Source organism: Lytechinus variegatus, chromosome 3 (assembly GCF_018143015.1).
Source record: "Lytechinus variegatus isolate NC3 chromosome 3, Lvar_3.0, whole genome shotgun sequence".
Classification (NCBI taxonomy): Eukaryota; Metazoa; Echinodermata; class Echinoidea; order Temnopleuroida; family Toxopneustidae; genus Lytechinus; species Lytechinus variegatus.
Genome location: NC_054742.1, coordinates 30,691,982 through 30,714,676, shown reverse-complemented (window position 1 = coordinate 30,714,676; position 22,695 = coordinate 30,691,982). Strand labels below are relative to the sequence as shown.

Here is a 22,695-nt window from a genome sequence, read left to right as displayed (position 1 = left end):
CTGCAGTTTAACATTAGCTTCAGAAATCAAGTCTTTAAAATTTTTACCTGAATGGAATATGTTCGTGTCGTCAGCATATAATAAATGATGTAATTTCTTCGAAGATTCAACAATGTTTATAAACAACAAATATAATAACGGGCCCAAGATACTACCTGCATGAGGCACATCTTGTTGTATATAAACAGCAGTTCAGAGTCAGTTTCATTATATTCAACAAATTGTGTTATTTTTGCTAAATAGCTTTTAAATTAGACAAATAAAACACTTACAATTTAATCAAAATCGGACAAGGAATAACAAAAGATTTGCACTCTTCCGGTGAAACAGTTCTAGGCATGTCTTCATGAATATTCAATGAGCAAATTGATGATGTCATATCTCCACTTGTTCTTTTGCATTTAATGATATGAAAAAAAGGTTCATTAATTTTTTTTTCTCTTGCAAGAACTGAAAAAAAAATTGGATTGACAACTGATTTAGTGCATTAGATATTCATTGCTGCAACTTATTTCTTTTCTTTTTTTTTAAAGAATACACATTATTCACACATGTTTGAAAAATTAAACAGTTATTATTTCATGTAATTACATAAAAAAATGAAAGTGGGGATGTGACATCATCAGCCCACCTAATGAATTATTTATGATGACGTGCATAACTATGAAAAAATATTGCTTAACTTTAAAATTGAATAACTTTGTATTTATCATCCGACTTTGATGAAATTTTCAGCATTTTGCTCTATGAATTTTACTCTATTTAGATACAAATATTTACAGCCCGGAGTATACTCCTTTAACAATAAAACCCTATATGGAGTATGGCTTTAAAAGATCTATCACATAGTAACAGTTTCAGTTATACGACTTTCAATACGTCATTAAAATTCCAAAAAGAACATCCAGGTGCTTCATGATGTCTGCATGGAGGAGATCTGAAGAAAAGATGTAATCTATAGTGATGTATATATTATGCATCAGGCATTATCCACTCTGCACGGTTCGGATTATTATCAGAAATACTCATCACGTGTATAATTACAATTTTACTTTATATGTTTGTCATGAGGTAAGGTGCAAGTTGTATTTTCTAATGTTGTCCTTTTTTTCACGAGATACCAAATCATTTTTTTTTCTTTGAAATGTTCTGTTAGATATTTAAGAAATGAAAACGTAAATCATCCCTTATCATTACTCACTCTTATTATCTAAAAAATAATTATCATCGTCATGATATTTCAGTTTTTATAGCACTTGATATATCGAACGACTAATAGGATCCTGGCCAAGCGGACACAATTCTTCTTCACTCCACGGGGAGCGTTCAAACTTCCACAATCTGTATCAGTGGACTCAAGGCAAACCAAAAGGGGTGTCATTTCTTTCTCAATTGAATAATCATGATATTAGGAATATATAGAGTCAAACGACCCAAAACAATGTTTGCAATATCCTTCTTCATTTTTCCTTGTTCTTTTCCCTTGCCCCCTTTTCATTCACTACATTAATATCATATAGGGGATGAAATCTACTACCCCCTTCCCCTTGGCACTGCCACCGCATATTGGCATATACACTTTTAACACGGGGACCTACTGAATTATAGTTATGTTTATCGTTGTTGTTTTTGTTATTATTTTTTATTATTACTACTTTTATAGTAGTCGTCGTCATCATCATCATCATCATCATTTTCATCATCATCATCAATATTATTATTTTATAATAATAATCATGATTATAATGTTATTTTGTTAATATTCAATATAGATATTAGAGGGTGTCAAATCTACCCGATTCGGAAATTTACTCTCTGATATCTGGGTATTATCCGTATCAGATACCATGTATTGAAAGGGTATATGTTCTTGATTGGATTCTAAGTTGATTCTCTTCAGGGGTTTTTTTCCAACAAGACTATCCCTTGCAATTCCTACATTGGTGAGGTGGTAATTTCCTGGAGTAGATTGCTAAAATTTTCTGCAATGATTGAATTATCCCCGGGAATTATCAGCCTGTAATCGACTTCTGAAGACAGCGTCATATTTTATAAAGACCTTCACCTTGAAATAACTTCTTGCAATATTCATATTGATGCACCTGTCAATTCTGCGCGCCGTACTCGCTAAATCGCGCGATATGCTACGGCAACTCGATCGTGCGAGCAATTTCGTGCGATACGATTATAAACAGTGAAAAGGTGGGCGACAGGTGAAAAGCTCTTCGGCTGTGTTTGGAGATGTCCGATTTATGTCACAAAATTTGAGTGACATTGTTGGAAGATTTCCATCTTCTATTGGAGAGTTATTCACGTGTTAAACCTGTTTATGGTCATCATGGACTACCATTGTGGATAATTGTTTGGACGAGGGAAGAGGGGTAATTTTGGCTTTTTGCCTTTTGGTTTGTCTGCGCTGCCAGCATCATTCGGTCAGCTGTTTGGAGGAACCACGCATGTTAACGAACGGCGCATTCAACTCGCTCCGAACTCCGCTAATTTACCGATACCAGAATTGATGTTTCTTCGTTCAGAATCTGGAAATACGTCAAAGTCCGTCCAAAATGTATAGACCATCTAGTTATGATGACCAGTCAGATGGATTTTACGACCAGCAGGTGCCCTTTCTAGACTCACAGGTTTGTTAAATTGTCATTATTTTCGACCACATCACCCACATCATTCCGATTTCTCGTTCGAAGTTTCGCAGGCAGCCATATTGCACACAGGCTTCCAATACACAAACTTTATGAATGACCTAATTTGCATACCGGAAACATTCGTTTCCGATTTGGGACGGTACGGGTCGGGTCGGTCTTCCAATTCCAATGAATAAGTTTAGTAAAGTTGTTTTCATATTTGTTTTTACAAATTTCGTATTCATTTTCTTTTTATCCTTTGTTGTTCTTAGACTGTTCCTGATGTTGATGAAGTCCCTGATTGTGAAACCTGTACTGAAGGTGCATCATGTGGAAAACCAAAGGGAGATTTGGATAAAGATTCCAAAGGTGAGATGGAGATCCTAGATAGATTATGACTAAATTTCTAGTTAGAAATGATACACTCTACGCTAGTGTTCACCAGTTGGTCCAGTTGTAGCAATATCATGAATTTCGCAAGTGATGTTTTATGTTAAGAAATATATTAGATATTATTATTTACAAATTTTACAACTAGACCCTGTAATGAGACTAGGTATAAAGACTAGGCTTTTGCATTCATTCCCAAAGCCAGGTATAGTTATAATGAACCATTGTTCCTTGTGCAAACATAATTATATCTTGTATATATCCTATGTCCAGTGAGTGGTTAAGATGCTGACCACTACCACACCTTATAATCTGTAAACTGAAGAATACTTCACTTGTATTAAAGTTGCTCATCCCATACACACTTGTTTGTCACTGCCTCCTCTGTACTACACTTTAAGCTATAGTAGGCCATCGTTACATGGTGTCAGAAGTAAAAATCTATCTTTAATCATGGATGGAATGAGACCTCCAGAGCCTCTGTCACTGCAAGGAAATATTGCAGAAAATTGGAAACGGTGGAAACAAAGATTTAACCTGTATCTGGTTGCCAGTGGTTTGAATAGAAAGGACGCTGATGTCCAGCGTAGCACACTGCTACACGTTATTGGCGAAGAAGCCTTGGACATTTATAATACCTTTGCTGAAGTTGAAGAAACTGCCGAAGATGGACAAACCAGAAGGGAGGATGTGAATTCGCTCCTGAGTAAATTTTCTGAGCATTTTGAACCGCAAACAAATGTGACTTTTGAGAGACATGTTTTCAATACGCGTTTTCAACAAGCGGATGAATCAGTTGATCAGTTTGTCACTGATTTGAAAACAAAAGCAAAGACATGTGCTTTTGAATCACTTAATGACAGTCTCATTAAGGACAGAATTGTCGTCGGGATAAGAAATGATGCAACACGGGCTCGACTTCTTAGAGAGAAGGACTTGACTCTTCAAAAAGCTATCGATATATGCAGAGCTGCAGAAGTGAGCCAAATACAAGTCAACAAGTTGACGTCAGATGGAGCAGACAGGAGTGTTCAGCAAGTTGTGAAACGCAAGGTGCCTTCACAGAAGAAGAAATGGACACAAAAGGACAAAAAATTATGCAACAGATGTGGAAAAAGTCATGGACAAGGTCAGACATGTCCAGCATCTGGAAAAGAATGTCGCAAATGTGGAAAGATGAACCATTTCGCCAATGTGTGTAAAAGTGGCAATTCAAATGGATTCAGCAAGAAAGTACACGAGGTTGAGCAGATAGATGGAGAAGATGAACTGTTCGTTGATGTTATCCATGCCGGTGCAAAGAGAAATAAGCCGAAGACATGGTGGGTGACTCTGGACATAGAAGGGAAACCTGTAAAACTGAAGCTTGATAGCGGAGCTCAATGCAATGTGCTCCCTATGTCCATATTTCAGGAGCTCAATAACACAAAACTGAGAAAATCCAGGACTAGGATTTTTTGCTACTCTGAGCAAAGGATGGATCCAGCAGGAGAATGCATAGTACTTGCAGAGTACAAAGGACAGCTACATCGACTGGAGTTCTTTGTTATGTCTCAAAATGTGACGCCAGTCCTTGGTCTTGAAGCTTGTGAGGACCTGGGTCTCATCAAGAGAATTGAAGCGCTAGAGAGCACTATCCAGCTGCAACCAGACATCCTACAGGAGTTTGACGTCTTCGATGGACTCGGATGCTTGGAAGGAGAACATCACATCCATCTGAAGCCAGATGCAGTGCCTGTGATTCATCCTCCAAGAAGGGTACCAGTGGCAAGACGTGAACAAGTAAAGACTGAACTTGAAAGGATGGAAAAACTAGGTGTGATCGTTAAAGAAACAGAACCAACACCTTGGGTAAATAGTATGGTTGTAGTAGCTAAGAAGGGTACAGATAAGGTACGAATATGTTTAGATCCTAAACATCTAAATGATGCAATAAGACGGGAACATTACCCGATGAAAACAGTGGAAGAAGTGGTGGCAAAAATGCCTAATGCCAAAGTGTTTAGTACACTTGATGCAAATTGCGGGTATTGGCAATTGAAATTAGATGAGGAAAGTTCAAAACTATGCACATTCAATACGCCTTATGGTAGATACCGGTACACGCGTATGCCATTTGGCATAAACTCAGCGCCAGAAATATTTCAGCGGCGAATGAACCAGATTCTAGAAGGATTAGAAGGGGTGGAAGTGATAATGGATGACATTCTTGTCTGGGGCAAGGATGATGCCGAGCACGACCATCGCCTTGCGCAAGTACTGCAGCGCGTAAAAGAAAGAAACATGAAACTAAATCCAAAGAAGTGTAGGTTCAAAGTCAAAGAAGTAACATACATAGGTCATGTATTGACAGCGCAGGGAGTTAAACCAGACCCTAAAAAGGTTGAAGCGGTTAGGGCAATGGCGATTCCAACCAATAAGACCGAGCTGCAGCGATTTCTCGGCACCATCAATTATCTAGGGAAGTTCATTCCGAACTTGGCAAACGAAACAGCTCCACTTCGCATGTTACTAGACAAAAATGTAACATGGGAGTGGCAGCAAAACCAGACGGATGCTTTCGATAGGTTGAAAAAGTTGGTTACTGAAGCTCCGGTGCTTCGATATTATGATGTGACAAAACCAGTAGTGGTAAGCTCGGATGCGTCTAAAGATGGAGTTGGATCAGTCCTACTCCAGGAGGGCATGCCAATTGCATATGCGTCACGGTCATTTACACCAACCCAACGCCGATATGCTCAAATTGAGAAAGAATTGTATGCAGTAATGTTTGGATGTGAAAAGTACCATCAGTACTTATTCGGCAGACAATTTACTGCAGAAACAGATCATAAGCCTTTGGAATCGATAATGAAAAAGCCGCTCGCCGAAACGCCACCACGACTACAGCGAATGCTATTAAGGATTCAGAAATATCAAATAGATGTAAAGTATAAGCGCGGTAAGGACCTTGTAATCGCGGATACGCTTAGCCGTAGTTATTTGCCGGAAAGTAATGATGATGGAATTGACGATGAAATTCCAATCTGTATGGTGACATGCCTGCCGATGTCACAAACGCGAATCGCTGAATTAAAGTCAGAAACACAAAAGGATGAAATTTTGAATAATCTAGCAGAAGTTATTCGCGCGGGCTGGCCGGAATCAAAGTCAAAAGTTCCTTCACAAATCATGCCGTACTGGGACTATCGTGATGTCCTGACAATAGAAGATGGTTTGATTTTCAAGTCAGAGAAAGTTGTGATTCCGAAATCACTGAGATCAATGATGCTATCAAAACTCCATGAGAGTCATCAAGGCATAGAAAAGTCAAAACGGTTAGGAAGAGACATAATGTTTTGGCCCGGAATGTCTAAACAAATAGAAGATGTAGTGTCTCGCTGCCCGACATGCAGCATGTACCGTAGGCAGAATCAGAAGGAACCTATGATTGGACATGAAATCCCTATCAGGCCCTGGCAAAAAGTGGGCACAGATTTGTTCGAGTTAGGGAATGAGAGCTACATCATCCTGGTAGATTACTACTCTAATTTCATAGAGGTAAAGAAATTGCAGAATACTAGGTCATCTACCATAATAGCGTATTGCAAAGAGCAATTTGCACGATACGGAATACCGGATGAGGTGGTGTCTGACAACGGACCTCAGTACGCCTCATATGAATTTCAACAATTCATGCGTGAGTATCAGATACGGCACACAACATCCTCGCCAAGATACCCACAATCAAACGGTCGAGCGGAGAAAGCAGTGCAAATTATGAAGAACATAATCAAGAAAGCTAGAATTGATGGCAAAGATGTTAACCTTGCCATACTTGATTATCGCAATACTCCAAGCGAAAATTTGCCTTCTCCAGCGCAGCTTTTCTTTGGCAGACGCACTCAAACGCGCTTTCCAACTTCGGCAAAGCTGCTAAAGCCGAAAACTGTTAAATCAGTTCAAAAAATGCTGCATCAAAAACAAGCAAAGCAAAAGCAGTATTATGATCGTAGTACCAAGGCTTTGCCACCACTTGTTCCCAAGGAAACTGTCATGATGCGTGAAAATGACAAGTGGAAGCCAGTTGTTGTTGTCAAACAAAGTTCACAGCCAAGATCATACGTTGTTCAAAGTAGCAATGGTCAATGTTACCGCCGAAATCGAAAAGATCTGGTGAAATATCGTGGCCGTGAGCTTGATGTTGACAATGATATTGATAGTGATATTCCTGTGACACAGGTTGCACCACCTGAAAGGGCAGAGCCATCTGTTGTCAAAACAAGATATGGTAGAATAGTTAAACCCCCTGAATACTTTGTTGCTATTCCTTGAATAAATAATAATTAGTACAAGAAATCTAAACAGCGGAGAGACGATGAGTAATTATTTGATTAATAATTTTAAAAAAGGAGATAAACAGGACTATATCGTAATTAATATAGGACTATCACAATCATTTGGATAATAATTATTTGAAAAAAAGAAGAAATAATCAGTAAATATTAACAAATATTGATGTTGTTATTTTTGAGATAGTATTATTTTATACTTTGTTTAAACATGTTATTTGATTTGTAAACTGGATATAGTATAGGCATGCTTGCAATGGCAAATCAAAATACCCATAATTTCAAGTGATATTAAAACTTGAGATATAGAATTGTATATAGAAAACATCAATACCATTCAACTGTTCAATGCCTGTTATATTTGAAAGTTTTTTAAAGTTGAATTTCCAAACTTAAGAGGGGAGATGTAATGAGACTAGGTATAAAGACTAGGCTTTTGCATTCATTCCCAAAGCCAGGTATAGTTATAATGAACCATTGTTCCTTGTGCAAACATAATTATATCTTGTATATATCCTATGTCCAGTGAGTGGTTAAGATGCTGACCACTACCACACCTTATAATCTGTAAACTGAAGAATACTTCACTTGTATTAAAGTTGCTCATCCCATACACACTTGTTTGTCACTGCCTCCTCTGTACTACACTTTAAGCTATAGTAGGCCATCGTTACAGACCCTATCTGTATGAAACATTTGATGTGAAATCCAAATTGTGAAGAGGCTGTTTTCTTTTTTAAAGTGTTCAGAAATCCAATAGCCTATCTTGCACTAAGCAGGGGCAAAATCATGAATCAATGTTCTAAAGGCGCTTGATCACACAACCCACCCACACACACACATAGACCTACATGTATATATCTATAAGTTTATAATATATCTGGCACTGAGTAATGTGAGGTTTAATGTCTCTGGATCAACACGGATACTCCGGTGTCCCAAATACCAGTCAGATATATATTTTTTTTCCCCATATTGAGTTTTCAGCATTATGGTCAGGTCCCCCAAGTCTGCGCGATTCTAATAAAAGAAGATGTACGCAACTACCACAAACTTTATCCATGCAATACATAGAATGAAATTCATTAAAAATTCTGACGAGTTCAAAATGATGGAAAAATATTGAATTTCCAGCATTTCATGTGACAGCCTCAAAATGCAGCCTTCCACATAAAAATTTCTGAATCATGTGTAAAGTGAATGGATGCGCAGACATGGGCACCTTTTTTTGTTCAATCCTTAAGTGATTGGCTGAGGTTTTTTCCCCAACAAAATCAGATATTTTTCTGAACTCTCTCAGATTTTTATGAGATTTTTGGCACACCTAATGATAAAAATATAAGGAACATGTTATTAATTGAAATTTTCTGTTATCTTATTAAGTTAAATTATTAGGTGCGCAGACATGGGGCCACCATCATATTTATCAAATACATGTAGCAAATATACCCATCAATGTTCAAATACTAGTAGGCAAGAATCATGAAATATACCCATTAATCATACTAATAGGCAAGAATCATAACAAATAAAGAGCGATGTGGAGATGAAAGAAAATTTATAGAATGGAGGTATTATTTTTAAACATTCAATTTTGCTGTTAAAGTGTTCATGGTCAAGTGATTGAAGTGACAGGTCAAAGCTCTTTGCTGCTCTGTCACTGATGGAATGGGCACAGGTATTATTTGTAGGGTACTAGTACATGTACATGATATCTTGCTGATGAAACCATGAAGGCCTGCATGTACTTGGATGTTTTCCCAGCTTGACATGAGGGAACATAAACCTAACCCAAAACATGATGAAGTGAAAAAAAGGATAAACATGGTTGTAGTGTACACCTTACAACTTTCTTGTTTGTTCATGACTTTATTTGAGGAGTGTAGAATATTATTTAAAGAATACATAGATTGGAGGAAGGGTGAGTTTTAAGGAAAATTTTGAAAAAAGTCATAATATTATTTATACTAGCTTTTTGATTAACAGAAATAAGGAGAAGAAAAATAATTTCCTTTGCTGCAAAAAGAGCTTTTATTATTCTCCTTAATGTCAACTTGTGTTTGCAGAAGACAAGTTCAATCTGGCAGTCACCTTGTCATCTAATGTGAACGATAGAAACATGGTTGTAGAGTGAACAACACCCAAGATTTGGTTAAAAACTGACATCTGTTAGGGTCATCTCAGCATTGATGAAATTCCAATCTATCATTTTATCATAACACTAACCCCATCATTGCGGAGATTAGCAGTTGCTGTGTACAGTGTAGGCCTACATATATTTTCCTGTGTCTGCGTTGTACATTGCATATTCTTTGTAAAAATGAATTGACAATGTCTATGCCGACATGTACAATGTACAGTATGTATGGACGTCATCAAGAGGCTATATATTTGGGGTATCATTGTGTAGTACAGTGATTCAGTGAATCCTTCAGTTAAAAAAAAAAAATTCAAACCGTACATGTGCATGTATAACTGTATATTGATGTTTATTATTATTTTGAACACTACATGTATATTATATTGTTTTGATTTATAAGTTCCATTGGTATCATAAGTGTTGCCTAGTTTATGAGAATTAATTGGTCAGGGAAATGAAATTTTTAAAACGTCATCACTGATTCAATTACCATTTTCTTTGTGTCTTAGGCTTACCTATTTTTTTTTCATCTAGTTATCTTATTCGAACTAGTTTTGTTTATTGAAATAAAAAAAATGCAATAGTTTTACTTATTTTTATTATTATATCTATGATATCATGTAGGCCTACTGCATAAATTTCTGGATTGTTTTTCTATTTGTTCTCAACTTCAGTGTGTTAATCATTAGTACAAAAGGTCAGGCAAATTCTGAAATGTGATTGTGACTCAACAGTCAACACAATGCAACACTGTATACTAGTTTACTTTATTGATTAATAATTTACGTCAAAGAGCAGATTCTTGTTGAATTGTCAAAATCCATTGTCAGGTCATTACAGTTTCACTGTCTGTTATGCATCACAGGGTTTTTCCTGAGAGTGAACTGTTTAACAATCAATATTTATTGTGAATAGTACTGACTACTCTGTGTGGTTTACAAATTGCTTTACCCCGGTATCTTGTGATCTCCCTTCGGAAAAGGGGCCAAGTTTTCTTTCTTTCTTTTTCTTTGTACCCCCCAAATGAAGTTTGAAGGGGGTTATACATGTAGGAATCGATGTACGGTCGGGCAGGCGGTCGGTCTGTTGCAAATCTTGCGCATTGAAATACTTTCTCAATTTTCAACCAATTCTCTTGAAATTTGGACCACACATTGGTCTTGGGGTAAAGATGTGCAAGACACTTTTTGTACGTGTTGAAATTGCATTGCCATGGTGACAGCATAAAATGCCCAAAATTATGGTGCAAATCTTGCGCATCAAACTACTTTCTCAATTTAAAAAAATTTATCTTGATATTTGGATCACACAATGGTCTTGGGGGAAAATGTGCAAGACACATTTTTCATACGAGTTGAAAATTGTGTTGCCATGGTAACAACAAATTATATGTCTAAAATTGGGTACAAATTTTCTGGTTCAAACTACTTTATCAGTTTTTAACCAATTCTAATGATAGCTGGTTGAAATAGGCAAGAAATATTTTTCCCTTGTTCTTGGATATTGTTGCCATGGTAACGATGTACGGTGGCGGTGTTAATCACCTTCAGTGATAGGTCTAATTTTTGTTTGGGGGATTATAAGGCCTAAGAAAAAAAGGCTACTATCCCATTTTTGGGATCTTTTTTTTATAATGATAAAATCAATATGAAATGTGACTAAAAAAAAAGAGGAATTGTAAATTGGAAATTGACCAATGACATTTCATGCTGTATGCATTACTGCTGTATTAGTAATGCACTGATTTGTACATGATCATCATGCCATACACATGGCACAGAGAGATTGTCTGAATTTGATATATTGGTACTCGTCTGATGAGTAATTACGGGATAGTATGATTGATTATAGTTACAGGTACATCAAGTGCTCTCAAAGATGTACATGTAGGTCTACATGTATTTTTCATTGGTAGAGAACAGTTTGTTTGGATATATTGTATATATGTGTACATGTATGTAGGTCAAACTGAGTGCCCAGAAGAAAAGAAATTATCGTCCAATGCACTCGGACAGCAGTATAATCAATGTTCGTCTGCGAATCATAATTAGATAAACTTCATTTTCGGGTAAATGAGTTTTGAACACACTACACATGGGAGGGCTAATTTAATTGAGATGGTGAACACACCAGGACTGGGGGATTTGTGTTGTGTATCCCATCATTGGTTCTATTGCATTGTGACAAGATGCTAACTGTGCGTGTAGTGTGTTGGTCGTTTTTTTTTTTATCAAAGACACTGCAGAGATTACATGTAGGTTTTTTGAGCATTTTGCATGGGAGAGGAACTGAATATATCTAGACCCTTGAGAAAAATATATGAATAGACTGGAAGAATCTTAATTGTATTGTTGTGTCTCAGAACGGATATCTATCGAAATATAGGCCTTCTTGGCTTTTGATGAATGAAATGATGAAAAGTGAAAATGGTACAGTTTTACCATGGAGCTACAGTCAAGGACACATGACAAATCTTTGAAATTCTATCAAAATTTATTAGATGTAATTAATTGATTTTCAATATTTATTTCTAATACTTTCACAAAAATGTGAAAATAAGCAGAATGTTTTTATTGTTTTCCTCGTAGACACTGACTCTAATTACATGTACTAACATTGGCGGACCCAATATTGCAAAATAGCATTTTTATATCTGATTTGGGGAGGATATTTCATTGCTTTGCTTGTTTGGATTTTTCTCTTTTTGTATTCAAATCAACTTTTTGATAAACTTGGAAATTAAAGCCTAAAGGTAGATGTACATTTGGTCGCATGTCATAAGGTGGTCCAATTTCGCAAACGGTAAAAATGGTCAATAATTTTATTATTTGATATGTTATAGCTATTACCATTCTCTACATAATGAAAAAAGTTTTAAGTTTTGAATACCGTTATTTCTCCTTAAAATGACTAATTAACAGCTAATTATTACATAGATGTCAATGTAAATGTGAATTTTGAAATGCGATTTTCTCAAATTGGACCTGCTGCACATAAAATCGTGTCAAAAGTTAATGCAACATTGGATCACCCTAGTATTTTGCAGTTATAATCTTGAAACATCAATGATTAAATCTGTACCAAAAATAAAATAATTATCTATTATTTTATGCATGTTAATGATACTAATTAATTAACAGTATTTAATTTCACATTTCTGCCCCCAAAATACCTGTCATTGAATTTGTATGCTTGGCAAAATGACAACATCATGGGTAGAAATGTTTGTTGCAATGATACACAACATTTGTACTAAAAATTAAGATTACAAATTAGATAATTAACCAAATCTCTCCGGTTTACTAATTGATAAGGTTGCAGATCAGAGCTGACATATATGCATGTATTCCATTGCTGCATATTGTCAAAATTGTCAAATTTTTATGACATTTAGTTGTTCCCTGCTTTAAAACGCCCTGATATTGTATTGATCTAATTCATAGTAATATATTTAGCCTATAGTTCTAGCTTCAAAATGAGATATTACTCAATAAATTTGGTTAAGATGCTGTGATGTAGCAACAATTTATCCATGGCACTGTGTGGAAAATTGTTCATACGCCACCCTTTTTGCATACCCAACTTATGAAATGCGACCATTTACACTATACATGTAGATCAAAGTATTTTGACACATTGAGGGTAGGCCTATAGGCTTTGGCACATTATTGACAGAAAATGCAATAAATGAATCTACAATAGACTGGAATATGCAGTGACCCAATGAACTGGGACAATATTTACTTGTTTTTTTTACAGAGTCTATCATTTTAATTTATGGTACCAGCTCTTTTCATGATTTTCATAATTTTGCAATAACATGAGGATGTGGGCATAACCTACATGTAGTATGTCCATGATGTGAGCAAGGGCAAGAAGAAGTAAAATGTGAGGGTATATGTAGTCTGAACAAATGTATGTGTACATGTACATGTACCCATGAAGTTTTTAACAAATTTGGTGTACTATGTGGCACCGTCAAAAAAATTTTTTTTTGCTGTAGTGCTGCTACTTGTATTGCTTTTCAGTTCACACTGCACATATATTTTCCTTAATCCCAGGAAAAGACGATAACGGGTTCAATATTATATTTATATTTATGTTATGTTATCTGAACAAAATATTTTTTAGTAAATTTTTACCATGGATAGTGCTACAAGGTTGGGAGGCCACCAGGGGCGGATGCGGGATTTTTATGAGCCAATCGTCAAATAAGCATGTGCGTCGTATCATGCACCAATCTTGTCCGATTTTTTGCGCTACCGGGTTTTGCCCATTAATGCGTGTTCGTCACATGTTAGGTATCAAAATATTTCAAGAGAAATAATTGAATTACATGATTATGTAGATTAAATATACAGTTATTCATTTGCATTTAAAGAAAAATAGACATGGGAATCCCGGCTTCCTTTTTTGTGGACACACTGTATGTATAGTACAATTACTGCAGTATACATAAACAGAAGATTTTGTTTGTGGTAAATTTTGTAATTTGCTAGACTGTACAATGAAGTAGTCTGTGGCATTGATGATGAGGGCCCCCTTCCCTTATTGCCAGTAATACTGATCAGGCATATGACTTGAACAGGACAAATGTAATATGCAGATGGATGACTCGTTGAAAGCCCCCCAGGGGTACAAGATTCTATTACCATGACATGACAACGACCAGCAAGACTCCAGAATATCATGCTCAAAATTATGTTCTCCATTTTCTAATGTGTCAGAATTTATGTCCATCACTCTAGTCTTGACAGGATCTCTTTATCATGTTTGTTAATGTGCATTATAAATCAATATGCAGTGGGTTTTTTTAGTTCATTCTCATTTCACAAAAAATCTTGACTTTCATTACACAAATTTCTAATGGTTGTAAGTCTATCATTTATTCTGACTACAATATGGAGAAACTAATCAATGTACACTGTACATGGGGGCCTAAATGTAGAGCAAGGACAAAATCCTATAGATCTGGAGTTAACTACTAATTTTCCCCAGTTACATGTCCTGTGGGGGAAAAAATGAATGGAAGCCATTCCACTATTAAAATTCATATTGTATAAGACTCGCCTAAGTTTGATTTCCATCTCAAACGTGTAACGAGACCATTTGATGTACTGTACATTTAGCATGGTGATTTTATGTGCGTTCTGTTTCATTCAAATTATCACTTTTACCAGAGAATGGCAGTATCAAAGGATAATTTTCTTTACATGTAGAATAGATGTATGTTGAATCATATATTTTTTCATATAAAAAATTGACTTTTACAAAGGAAACATTGAATGCCGAAAAAATCACCTTGTACATTGCAAGTTGACGTATAATAACTCCTAGGTGCTTTTTTCATCCATGTATTTACATGTAAATTGTAATCCATCACAACACAAATATTTGTACATGTACTGTATTCCATGCAGTTTAATTCCATTATTTCTTTTACTCATTTTCCTTGCAGAACTATTTCATGATCTTGATCAATTACAAGAAGAATGGTTAGCTGATGGTGAGTTCTTTTAATTTTGTTAATTTTGATTGAAGTCTAGTATGTAAAGGTGAATCCATAAAAAAATTATTTGTATTACATACATATAGGCATAATAATTGTCTAGTAAATATAAATTATCCATTAGTTTTGTCCAAAATTTATTCATATGAAAAAGTAATAATTATTGTGTAAATTGGAGGCCAAATCTTTTTTGTTACCCAAATTTTGCTTAATGTGAATGAGTTGCATTGGGTGGATATTTATTGATTTTTTTTAATCCTCCACACAAAATTTTATGCTATGAAACTGGAATAGGAATTACATGTAGTTTATATTTTTGCCCATTGATAAACATAATATGTATCGCAAATTACAATGTGATCAGAAGTACTAAGAAAGCTAAAATGTGGTAAAGTGTACACCTATGAACAATTCATGAAGTTGTTGGTTTTGCAATGTTAGTCACAACCATAATTAACGTGTCTTTCAAAATATCGGAAGAATGAAGATTCATTGCTAATGAGATGTGAGATGAGGGTGGAGTCATTTAATAGGAAAGTAGGCACCAGATGAAAAGAATAAGAGATCCAGAAGTAATTGTGAAAAATAGAAAGATTAAATAAAGGAAAAACAGGCAGAGATACTTGTCAACAAGGAAAGGTAAAAAAAGGGGGAAAAAGGGGGGTAAAACAATTTTTAAATGAGATGGTGGCAAACTCAGTACCAATAGAGGGAGAAAGAGTATAGACAGAGAGAGAGAGAGACAAGACAGAGAATGAGGGGAGGGGGGGGGGGGGCAACTTCGGGCAAGATCCACTCTTTTCAGCTTCAATTCTATGGACTGAACTGAGCCCTATGACAGCATCCACTATTTTGATATCTATAGAAAACTTGTTTACCCCAAACTCACTGGAGCTGATTTGCATATGAATGACAGGAGGAAGTTTCAGCTTAGGGATGGTCTCGACAAATGCAATGCAAGGCTATATTGAATCCATGCGTGCATAGTCTACACCTGGAGTACAGAAATTTTATCAGGTTCCCTCCAATTTTTTCTGAGAGTTTTTTTTTATTTGTACCAAGCTTGCTATGGTTGATGGAAATGTGGAAGATAACTATAAATAATTGAGAATAAAATGTGATGATTAAAAGAAGTTGAGTGGGGGAAGGATTGTAGTACAGTGTACATGTACATTCTGTACCACCACTACTCTGAAGTCACATTTCATGTACATGTATGTATACACAGAACAACTCCCACTCCCTGGTATACATGTACCAGTCCAGGGGCCCGTTGTATAAAACCCTTTTTTTGCCAATTTTTTTTTAATGGCAAAAGTTAAATGCAACAGGTGCCAAGGGTATATTATAAAAATTTGTATACATGTATTTTCTTAAGTGTACTGTTCATAGATATTAGTCTGTTTGTAGCTTTACCTATTAGAAAATACTGTTCGGTAATATAATCATTTAAATTTGAAATGAAAGCCACACTGATTAAAAATATATTAGTTTTGGTATATATGCCCCCAAAGTGCTTGCCACTATTTGAATACATGTATGCGTGCCATAAAAAGATTAAATAGAAAATATATTTTGGGGATAAATTACAATGTGGGTCTAACCAATTACATGTATTTATCAAAGTAGAATATCAGCATTTTTTTGTCTTGCACTATAAACGCCTTCGGTTATTCTCAAGCATGCATGGAATGGGCTGAAAATTTCAAGATATTATCTCTGTAGCTTTGTTTATATCCTACAAGTATGCTTCAGTCACATTTGCTCTAGGGCGGCCATATGACGAGTCGAAAACAGCAGTTTTAACACTTTTTGTATCAGCTATGTAGTTGGTTTGAAAGAAAATTAATAAAACTACTGTTTTCGACCCGCCGGAAGGCCACCGTAAAGCAAATGTAACTGAGGTATGAATTGGTACAGTAGTACTCAAAGGGTTAATTTTTAAATGCAAATAGAAATATTACTGAGAGAGGATACCTAGGTTATAAACCTCAGGGACTCCTGCTTGCCTTTATCCATTTCAGGTAGAGCGATTTATCGCTCACCTCAGAGAATTAGATTTTTTTTGTGTGACATGAAATGATGAATGCAGGAAAACTAGAAATCAGGCAACATCATACACATTTGTATTGTTTGTACAACATTTTATTCCCTTGTATTATGTATTTCTGACAATATAGTGTCAGTCAATAACCGCCTGTACACATCCCTTAAAACTTTTAGGAGAGCTTTCTATTGCTCCCCTCATAATTATAAAACTGAGTCCCTGAAACCTACATGTACATTAAAGATAGCATTTCATGGAATAAGAAAATTGAGAGTGGAAAAGGTGAAAAATATCAGCAGTATTTGCGATTGTGAAGAAAACTTTTTTAATGAAATGAAGTAGCAGAAATTTGGAGAATGGAGAAAGCTGTTTTGTGTTTGCAAAAATACCTGTACAGCACTACTGTATGTACATGTACATGTACTTTTCCATGAAGTTCTGCATGTACATGTACAGTATTTGCTTGATTTGTTAAAAAAATTATTTTGGGTACTTGATTGTCGGGCTTATTTAATAAAAGTTGTGAATTTAAGTGATAAATAGGAAGTACGTATATGCTGCGTCTAGTGTATTTCCCTTCTGTATATTGAATTGAATTGGGGAAATTCTGTATGGAATAGGAGATTTTATTGTATTATAATAGAAAAAGAAAAAAACTATATTCTTGATTGAAAACAAAATAATATATTTCTATGTTGGTTGTATTTCTGTGCTGATCAAATATCAAGATTTTTGTTTTTGCCAGCTTTATTGATTGTCTGAAAAGTTGTCAGATCTGACAACTTTCTTAGATTTTGATTGGCTGAGAAGAACAATTTCTATGGTAATGTGGATAAAATGGGATTTGTGGAATAAGACGTCTGATAATTCCTTTCATGAAATGCTCCCCTTATAGGTACCTTGTATGTTCATGTAGGCCTACATGACCAATATTTTTTTCCTTATTAACCCTTTATTTGGACTGAATTTATGAATTTTAGAGTGAACTTGTATTGAATAGGGTATGCATGTACAATTCAAATCATATCCACCTCATTTCTGTTCTAAAAATGACCTTTTAATATGTACATATATGATTATTGTTGATTCAATATAACACACAATTAAAAAGAAAGAATGATCTGACATAAGGCTTTATTTTGTCTGTCCTTACTTTAGTTTCTACAATTTAATGTTCTAGTGGAAATTTTGGAAAGGTGTTTTACTTATAATCACAACTTTTATTTTGGAAATCCAAGCTAGACAAATAAATGTCTGTAAAAGCTACATGTATATATTGATTTATCTCTAATCTATAAGCAAAACTTATCAGATATTGATTGTTGTTTGCATTTTGTAGACTGCATTTAAAATTTTAAATCCAAATCATTTGCAACTGTTTGTAAGGTTGGAACTCCATGATTTTGATATCAGTTACAAATTTGTCACTTTGAATATTAATTATTCAATTTGCTGCCATGAGTGTGCATGCATGGTACAGAGTAAGTTAAAATAGATCATTTTCAATGTAATTTATGAATTGCTTGTGTGAATTTGAACAGTTGAATCAAGGATATCCTGATTCATGAATAACATACATATACATCCATGTACATGTATGTAGTTTTAGTTGAAAGACTAATGATGTGGTTTGGTTTTAGTCTGGAGGTTATTGTGGTAGTTGTGGTTTTCCCCAGCATATAAAATGTTAGATGCCTTGACTTTCATCATACCCAAGGTGAACTATACAGGTACATGTAGGCCTACATGTAATGGCTATTACTGGTTCTACTGTTATTTATTGAATGGGTAAAATTTGAATTCTCTTCGAATATTTTTAACTGCATTTGATGTTACGGATATATACAGTATATTCCTGGGGTAAAACATGTATAGGCCTACATGTAGGCTATATGTACATATGCTTGGCTATTGATACTACTGTCACATCCCCCTTTTAATTTATCTTGGCATCTTTCAAATATGAATTTAATTCTTTCCATTTTCCCACGAATTGCTGTTCCTTCATCTCTGTGTTCAAGAGAAGAGATAATCACCCTTATGAATGGATGGCTGTCCCAATGCAGGATTTATGGCAGATATTTTGCACATTGTATTCTCCAGTACATGTCAAGAGGATGCATTGTCTATCATTGCATATCAAGAATATTTGACAAACAACCCCATAAATAATTCCTTGCTCATCATTTGTATGAGAGTGTTTTTGTCAGGCCAACCATCGAAGGGGGTCGGTCTATTCAAGTTTTCATCTCTTGGTGAATTCAGACCGCCTCTAAGTATGACAATACAAGGCATTCTCTGAACAAGAAATTTACTCTGATTTTACCCCAATTTAAAAAATACCAAGCATTTTGGCCAAATTGAAAGTCAAATACTTGTATTATTCCCAAAAGAAAATACCCGCTAAATAGTAGTAAATCAAGATAACTTTTGCAGGGAGATTTAGGTATTCTTGCAGTGTGCAAGCAAATTACAAGAACTTTCTCAACCCAGGATGTACTGTATTTGTGCGCTGGTGCTGTGGGTTGCTGATTTTGAATCGTGCAACTTATAGGCCTATGTACTCAATTACCTGAAAGGGGCTGCTGAGTGCTATTCGTTGATAATGAATGCAACATGAATGTAAATGTTAAACTAGATAATAATTTTTTTTTCATGGAAATTATTTTCTTATTTAATTTGGGGCTACATGTATGAATATCACATAGATTGTGCTTGTACTTGTAACTGCATAATATTGTTCCTCATGCACCTTTTAAACAAATTCATAAGAATTTGACAACTTGTTTTATTGGAAGGAATGAACAAGATTTTTAGAAATAGGGTAATTAAGTCAATTTTACTCATTTTACTTATACTGTATTTTTTTTAAATTGTGTTGTAAATTTTGCAATAATTGTTTATCTTTTACTTTCTCCCCATCTCTTTTGTTCTCTTCTTTTTTTCTATCATATAGATTTTGGCTACGGTCCAGAGTCAGAACCAGAACAGTATGTGCCCGATTTCCAGTCTGAGAATCGTAAGTATATAATATGTAATCATTGCAAAAATGAAAAAAAAGGCATACATGTTGATAATGATCATGTAAAAAAAAATGAACATGTAGATGTAAATAAACATGTAAATAAAAAGCATAAAATAGTCTTATACTCTTATTCATGTCATTTTTTGCATCCAGAGAAGAATGTTTTCATGGAGAGAGGTTTTAAATTAATCAACTGGACATAACAGTCAGTGTCCAGTCATGGGCATAGATCGACCGTTTTATTAACTGGGCACCTCATGGATAATTTTCAAAGATGTTATTTTGGACTTGCCTTCAAGTCGGTTGCATTTCCATTAGTTTGGACATGGTTTAACATTCTTAAATTCTGTTCAGATTGGATATAAGGTCTTTTTGAGAAATAATGTAATGTATGTACTTTGTAATAAATTCTTGTCTGTGATTGCTCGAATCAATCAAAGCCAAGTTTAGTAGCCATATTATTACTGGATGGAATGTTTGTATGCTGATACTGAAGCAAGTGGGACAATCAAATCATGTGTAGTCCAAGTATGAGTGGCTATATTCATGTATATAGGCCGGGGCGAACATCCGGGCATTTCTTGAGCCCTAGCCATTGACCGGCCGATGCACTAACGACCCGTACAGCAGCACAGCATTTTGACATACCTACATGTACAATATATAATACACAAACCTTGCATTCATACTTTGTGCTGAACGTCATAATAATCAAGTTTACCCATTTCATTACCTGGAAGTTTACAAATCTTTCTGAAATTTTTAGCGCTGTTTCTGACATTTATTTCTTTTTGTTTCTTATACTTTGTTTTCATCGCACTTAGGTCAGTGCTAGCAAGTAGCATTGTTAAGTCGTTGTGATGACACTCCGCCCCAGTCAATAGGCTTATACATTCAAGATTTTAGTAAAGTGCATCCAAAATTAATATGAAAAACATATTGCTTGCAAAGGAAGTATTATACACTCAAAAAGCAATGTTCAAGAGTGTACTATGTAGGCCTACTGTATCTCAGTTTTAAAATGACCACACCAGGGAAGTGCTTCCCTGATCGCACTGCTATTTGTCTGTACTAGAAATTTGAATTTTGTCCCTTTTATTTGTAGTGCATGGCAGGTTTTTGCTTCACTGTCCTCATTTTGCGATAAACTGATGCTGGTGGTGACTTCACTTCAATAGAATTCAGCACATCCAAAATTTATGTAAATTTCCTCAGATTTTGTATTCCATTTCATGAGGAATTCAGGCTAATGGGGACCAAGCAGTCTCCTAAATTGAGGTACATGTATGATGGTTGGTGATATATTCAAGCCAGCTGGTACCTGTACAAGTTTATAACTTTGACCTCCCAGGTGATGTAATGCCAGTGACATTGAAGTGACATGAAAGTGCCATAAACAAAGTTGATCTGAAATAAGTGGGTGCCATCATTCAAACCTTGTGTGATTCACTAGGAGGCCTGTTACATCTAAAGTTTCCTACCCGAGACCCGACCGAGACCACTTGCAACCTTGACTGGATTATTGGTGGATTAGCTTCGCGAATGGACGAGTCCGAAATGTGGTCTGTTTACATCACAGCGTTCATTCCTTCCCCTATCAGTACGGTTTAGAGCAGTATCTGATAGCTAACACCAAAGGGCGCTCTTGATCTAGGCTCTGAATAATTTGCGCGCGCTAATTGAAGTTGTTTACATTTCGTTACACTCATCGGCTGCTAGCTCGCCATTTGGTTACGATCGGATAGTGTACGTTACGTTTATAGTTGTTAGTTGTTATATCTAGATATTTAAAACCCTGAAAAGTACAGACCCTCGAATACATTATGAAGGATATTAATGTGTATTCCCTGATTCCGGAAAGTTGTAAGCAATTTCTTCTCAAAGGGCAATCCGAGTTAGGTTTGAGGAAAGGTGTCGGCTGAGAATAAGGATGGCAAAACATTAGAAGAACGAGAGGGCTGGGGAAGGGATAGCACGCGCTATGACGTAATTTGACAGCTGGCGAACGGACCGAGATAGGTTCGAAAGCTTGTGTGCGTTTACATCTACGAATCGGTGGGGCTGGCCCAATACCTACCCGAGACTACCTCTGGATGTGGTCTCGGGTAGATTTGCTAAAAGGTGGCCCGAGGTAGGTTTGGGATGTTTACATCTGATTTCTTTCCGATCCGAGGTAGGGAATCTCTCAGATGTAACAGGGGTCTAGCAGACTCTTTTTCATCCTGGTATGAAATGTATTTACTGTAAGCCCTGTGATTCAAATTGATGCCAAAAGGTTGCTTGTTACAAATTCTGTACAAACTACAAGTTGACTTTGCAAGGACTGCCAGAGCATTCATGTTAAGGGGGGGGGGAGGGGCTAAGAATGCTTTTTTTTATTATATGTTTTATTGGTATTCAAAATCACATATAATCACAAGATTTACAGGTAATTGGAAATTATTTGAAACAGTTCAAAAGCAGTAAAATCACAAAACAGAGATAAAATAAAAAATAAATGAAAAAAAATAAATAAAAAGGGTGACATAAATCAAAATAAAACATTGGACGATACAGGTTACTCTATATGGAATACACATCGAGATGAATTTACATGTATAATCATTTGTGATAA

General features: G+C 35.5%; 1 protein-coding gene across 1 annotated transcript; it reads left to right on the top strand.

Moving 5' to 3' along the window:
• The first annotated feature begins 2,145 nt into the window (after window positions 1-2,145).
• LOC121410752 (ETS translocation variant 4-like) lies at window positions 2,146-21,844 on the top strand. Its single transcript, XM_041603034.1, has 4 exons — window positions 2,146-2,639; window positions 2,912-3,008; window positions 14,959-15,006; window positions 20,013-21,844. Exons 1-4 carry the CDS (start codon window positions 2,565-2,567, stop codon window positions 20,282-20,284), a joined length of 492 nt encoding a protein of 163 aa, XP_041458968.1. The 5' UTR covers window positions 2,146-2,564; the 3' UTR covers window positions 20,285-21,844.
• The last annotated feature ends 851 nt before the right edge of the window (window positions 21,845-22,695 follow it).

Excerpts from the sequence above, each read along its gene's own strand:
- LOC121410752 (XM_041603034.1), top strand. The coding sequence starts at position 2,565 with ATGTATAGACCATCTAGTTATGATGACCAGTCAGATGGATTTTACGAC. Across the intron at positions 3,009-14,958 it reads TTTGGATAAAGATTCCAAAG|AACTATTTCATGATCTTGAT; the intron begins GTGAGATGGAGA and ends TTTTCCTTGCAG. Across the intron at positions 15,007-20,012 it reads AGAAGAATGGTTAGCTGATG|ATTTTGGCTACGGTCCAGAG; the intron begins GTGAGTTCTTTT and ends TCTATCATATAG.